This window comes from Gastrolobium bilobum, unplaced genomic scaffold, assembly GCF_033153095.1.
Source record: "Gastrolobium bilobum isolate Gb01-03AN ecotype WA unplaced genomic scaffold, APGP_CSIRO_Gbil_v1 utg11799, whole genome shotgun sequence".
Taxonomy (NCBI): Eukaryota; Viridiplantae; Streptophyta; class Magnoliopsida; order Fabales; family Fabaceae; genus Gastrolobium; species Gastrolobium bilobum.
Window position 1 is genome coordinate 22,174 of NW_026895132.1, and position 5,288 is coordinate 27,461.

At 34.7% G+C, this 5,288-nt stretch overlaps 1 protein-coding gene across 1 annotated transcript; it reads left to right on the top strand.

The window, feature by feature from the left end:
• The first annotated feature begins 1,232 nt into the window (after positions 1 to 1,232).
• LOC133287269 (protein EXORDIUM-like 3) lies at positions 1,233 to 2,441 on the top strand. Its single transcript, XM_061484872.1, has one exon. The coding sequence runs from the start codon at positions 1,264 to 1,266 to the stop codon at positions 2,314 to 2,316; it is 1,053 nt and encodes a 350-aa protein (XP_061340856.1). The 5' UTR covers positions 1,233 to 1,263; the 3' UTR covers positions 2,317 to 2,441.
• Positions 2,442 to 5,288: the final 2,847 nt, after the last annotated feature.

The following is a 5,288-nucleotide window of genomic DNA, read 5'->3' on the forward strand; positions in this document are numbered from 1 at the left end:
ACTACTGGCCAAGCTCATGTTTCTTTTTTCTGGTTTTTGGCCTTCACTTTAAACACAATAAATTACTCATCCTCCTTTTCTTAAATTTCGCCGCCAACTATTTTTAATAATTTTTAATTTAAAAAAAATATAGTTGTACAGAGGCATTGATGTGTGTGTTTATTTTAGAGACTTGGAATTTCTTTTACTTGAATGAATGAATGTAGGTGTTGAGAGGAAAAAAGAAGAAGAAAAAAAACAGAAGATAAAGGGTTTAAAGTTTGTTGATGGAAAACAAAAAAAGAAAGAGAGAGTAAAAAGAGCAAAGCAGAAAGGACAGAAAGAGTTGGAGACGTGGATGGGGGAATGGATCATCCAACAGGGCAACAGCCAATAGGTGGCTCGGACCACATTGCGGTGCGGTCCCCTCCCTTTTCAATTTCGAACTAAAACAAAATCATAAATCCCAATATTGCCCCTACTCCATTTTCCCGCGCAATGGAAGGGGAAATCCCATATCAGATGACGACAACGACCATCATCATCATCATCTATCCTCTCTCACTTCCTTGGGCCCCATACCCCCCCTTCACTTTAAGAATCTAACTGTCCTCCATTACCCGCAAATCAATGTCGCCTAAAATAAAAACAATTGTTCCTTCTTTTCTTTTTCTTTTTTCTAATAATAAATTTTTCCAAAAATATGCAAATGATAACATTTTTTTATAAATATAATTACTAACTAGTAAGTAGTAACCAGCTATTATGTCATTAAAATTATATTAAATTAATCTTAAAGATAACTTAATTAATAACTGAGTTTCTAACAACTTGTTTGAGTTAGGCATTTAAATTCTCCTTCAAATAAATTCTTAAAAAATCTTTGGAAATAGAAGAAGGATTACCTACAACTTATATCAAAATATATTCTTACCTTCAATCTTGACCATTAATCCACTTGTATCCGATGATTCACATTACTAAAAAATTAGAGCCTTAGCTATAAATGGGATCAACGGACAAGATTGAGAATGTAACTTACACGGGTGTAAAATGATCCTGACCATATATATATATATATATATATATATATATATATAATATATATGTTATATTATATTAAATTTATTCACACTGTTCCTTTTACAAATTTTCCCAAAGATGAAAAATAAACAATGAAAAGCATTTTCTGTGTATAAAGGAGCTTCGCCCCCCAGAAAACCTCACCTTCTGTACTTGGTAGCTCTCAGCTCGCTACCCTCACCCAATATCTCACAAGGCAAAATGTGCCGGGGCTTCTCCGCCCCATCTACGCCGTCCACGGCGGTTCTCTCATTCACCTTCGTCCTTGTCCTCTCGTTCCTCCTCGCCGTGAGTCCGGTGGCCGGATGGAGGCCGTGGCCTAAGAACAACAAAATGAACGTCACCGATTACGCCTTCGGTGACTCCAAGAAATTCGAGGGATCATCGGAGTTCGTGAAGCTGAGGTACCACATGGGACCGGTTCTGACCACCAACATTACCGTCCACACCATCTGGTACGGCAATTGGGAGAAGAACCAGAAGAAGATCGTCCGCGAGTTCATAAACTCATTCTCCGCCGCTGAGGCGCCACGCCCCTCCGTGGCCGGGTGGTGGCGAACCGTGCAGCTCTACACGGACCAAACCGGAGCCAACATTTCAAAATCGGTCCGGCTCGGGGAGGAAAAGAACGACCGGTTCTATTCCCACGGTAAATCGCTGACCCGGTTATCGATACAGTCGGTGATTAAGAGCGCCATCACAACCAAAACGAGGCCGTTACCTATCAACCCAAGGAGTGGGCTCTATCTGTTGCTCACAGCCGATGACGTGTACGTTCAGGATTTCTGCACTTCGGTGTGTGGGTTCCACTACTTCACCTTCCCTTCCCTTGTTGGTTATACGCTGCCGTATGCTTGGGTGGGTAACTCCGCCAAGTTCTGCCCCGGTCAGTGTGCTTACCCTTTTGCCGTACCCGAATTCATCCCAAACCGTAAACCCTTCAAGTCACCAAACGGCGACGTTGGGGTCGACGGCATGATCAGCGTTATTGGCCATGAGATGGCCGAGTTGGCCACCAATCCCTTGGCCAATGCTTGGTATGCGGGTCAGGACCCGACTTTCCCCGTCGAGATTGCGGATCTCTGCGAGGGTATTTACGGTACGGGAGGTGGTGGGTCATATACTGGTCAGGTATTGGACGCTCGTGATGGTGCCACGTATAACATGAATGGTATCAGACGGAGGTTCCTTGTTCAGTGGGTGTGGAATCATATTCTCAATTACTGTACTGGTCCCAATGCTCTTGATCACTGATCATCTCATCAGTGCTATGTAAAATGAGATATTTCTTCTCTTTTTGGGTTTTCATTTTGTTATTTTTGTTTCGGGCTTTTGTCTTGTGGGTTTGTGGTGCTGTCGGAGTTTGTTAATTTTGTTAAGGTAGTTAAGTTTGTTCATTAATGCAAATAATGTAATTTTATTATTATTATATGATATATGATATAAACTTTTTTGTTGTCACCGTAGAGTGTTTGAATGGTATGGTGGATAAATCGATTTAGGTGGTGTTTGGTTGAGAGTTTTTCAGCAGATATCTATGTTTCTGAAGTATGGCTTTTAGAAACACCATGTTTGTTTCAACGTATTTTCACCAAAAACTCATCTATCCAATTTGTCTGGATTTATGAAAAACATAGATATCCACACTGTTTAGAAACCCAATTTGAAGGTGGGATTTTTCGGAAAACCGGTTATCTGACTTTTAATGCACTGTTGATGTCGTAAAGTTACCTAATTTTTCCATTACATTTTTCTACCTATCTCACTTTATCTATTTTTCCAATCATTTCTTTATCTATTACATTTTCCTACTATTCCAAAAAATTTCCCAAACCAAACGACTCCTTCGGGTTTTTTGTGAAGAAAACATTGAATGTGATTAGGATCACTATTTATTCGAAGGGTAGGAATTAAAATGAGTAGGTGATGACAATAATGATGAAATTAAATAGGATTAGATATATTTTTTGTTAAATTTTGGAAGGAAGCAGACCGGCGGAATATGAATACTGAACGGGCATTGCGAGTAATTGAATTCGACGGACACTAGCAAACTTACGTTGGTACTGTTGCCACCTCACTATTGCCTATTGACGATTCTTGTCCTTCAAAACCTACCCAGCCAGCCTCCCAGGTCCCCCTATTGTACTAAAAAACAAAATAACAGGAATTCGAATAATGCACCTGCCGCGGTGCGTTTGATAGAAAATAATTTTTTTTTATCAGAAAAATATAAGGGAAATGCACTTCTCCTGTTAGTGGAGAAGTGTATTCTCCTGTTGTGTCAGCTCGAATTTTGTGCTTTTTTTTTTTTTTTTATTATTTTCAAAAGTTTGTGGGTTCCACCAAATTTTGTTTCTGTTGGAAAATTTCAATCTCTCTTGCTGCAACAGGAGAGATGTTAAGCCCAAAATATAATTATTGAAGAAAGAAATGATAGGAAAGTTAGGTTAATGGAAAAGTTAAAAAAAAAGTTTGGTTGACTGAAATATTATCAGAATTTTTTTTTTAAATTTGTAAAATTTATGTTCTGAAGGAACTTCGCACCTGTTTTTCTACTTTTTCAGTTATCTCAAAATACCATATCTCAAGTGATATTTTGTAACAGTGAATTTTACCCAAAAATCAACACCAAATTCGTTTCCCAGCCATCCTATTTGTCTAATATTTTTTTTCAAAATTTTGAACCAAACGTGATATTTTTCAATATCCACCCACACTTCTCCATCAAAGCCAAAATAAAACTTCTACCAAACATACCCTAAGGTAGTGTTTGGTTGAGGTTTTATTTTTGGATCCCCATCCATCTGATATTGATATTTCATGTTGCCAACGTTTGGTAGCACAAATACAAAAACTTACCTACCAATATGTTTTCTCCTTCCTTTGAGAATTGCATGCAAAAAGGGAGAGAATGCACTCTTGAGATTTACTATTTGTGAGGTGGTATTTTAAGAAAACTAGAGAAATAGAAAAAGGTGAACCAAAAATATGACTTATTTAACTCAATTTTTTTGATAAAATTTTGTTCAATCAAACTTTTTTTTTTAACTTTCTTACCAAACACACTTTTTTACCAAACTCACTTTCTTATCCTTCTTATTATATTCCTGATTATTATATTTATCTGGTTAAAAAAAATATCTCCTCTGCCCAAACGCTCCTTAATTGCATCTTTCATGGTCTTTTATACTGCATATACACTTATCTCATATTTTGTGATTCGTATTTTTTTCAATTCCAAATCAATAGAACGCAATTTTATTCAAAGATTTATTCTAAGTTTAGAGGCTAAATTACGTTGATTGTCAATTTTTTATTTGTTAAAATTATGTTTTTTAAAAATTGTATCAACTCTCTTTTATCAAGTTTTTTTTTTTAAATAAAAAAATTGATGATTTAAATTGCTATAAGAATTCTTCGATTCAGATAATTATTCTTATAAACTTTTACACTTATATTTTATTATTAATAAAAAAAAATTATTTATAAATTTATGTAAAATTACACTCTTTTTAAGGACATTTCTTTATATGCATGTTACAAACTAATGTTATTAAACTCGAATCGATAATCAACTCGATTAGAGTATTGGTTATTGAGTTACCAGTTCAACCAATAACTTATGACCTGGATAAATATATATATATAAGTTTATATTCTTTACTTTAAATTTCGTCATAATAACTTCTACGTTGTCTAGCAAAATTTGTAATAATTTCTATTTAAAATTATCCAAAATTATGTCTGACAACAAATGTGTAAATTAGTTTGAGAAACAAGGCCTTGGCATGAAAGAAAATATCATTTTCTTTAACTAGCCTTCTCCTCAAATGATCAATTTATTAGACGGACATTTACTTATTTTTCATAAATATATAACTCTTGCATTTTTGTAATTTATTTTTTCTGGTTTAGGCCTTCTTTAATCCAGGAAAAAAAAATTATCCATAAGATCATTAGTAAAAACTAAAATTAATATCATTTTTAAAATTTCAAATTAGCTCTTTACCATATCTCCTATATTTTTAAATTTCAATCCAACTTAGCATTTTCACATTTCATTTCAATTTCATTCGTTTTAAGTTTAAATGTTTATTTGTATTTTGTATTTTTGTGTGATTTGTATGTGTATCTATAAATTGAAAATGTTACACTGCAATTTATGGATTTTACATTTAGTTGTTGTTTATAAAATGATTCTGTTTCACTTTAATTTTTTTTAA

Coding starts and splice junctions, on each gene's coding strand:
- LOC133287269 (XM_061484872.1), top strand. CDS start 1,264: ATGTGCCGGGGCTTCTCCGCCCCATCTACGCCGTCCACGGCGGTTCTC.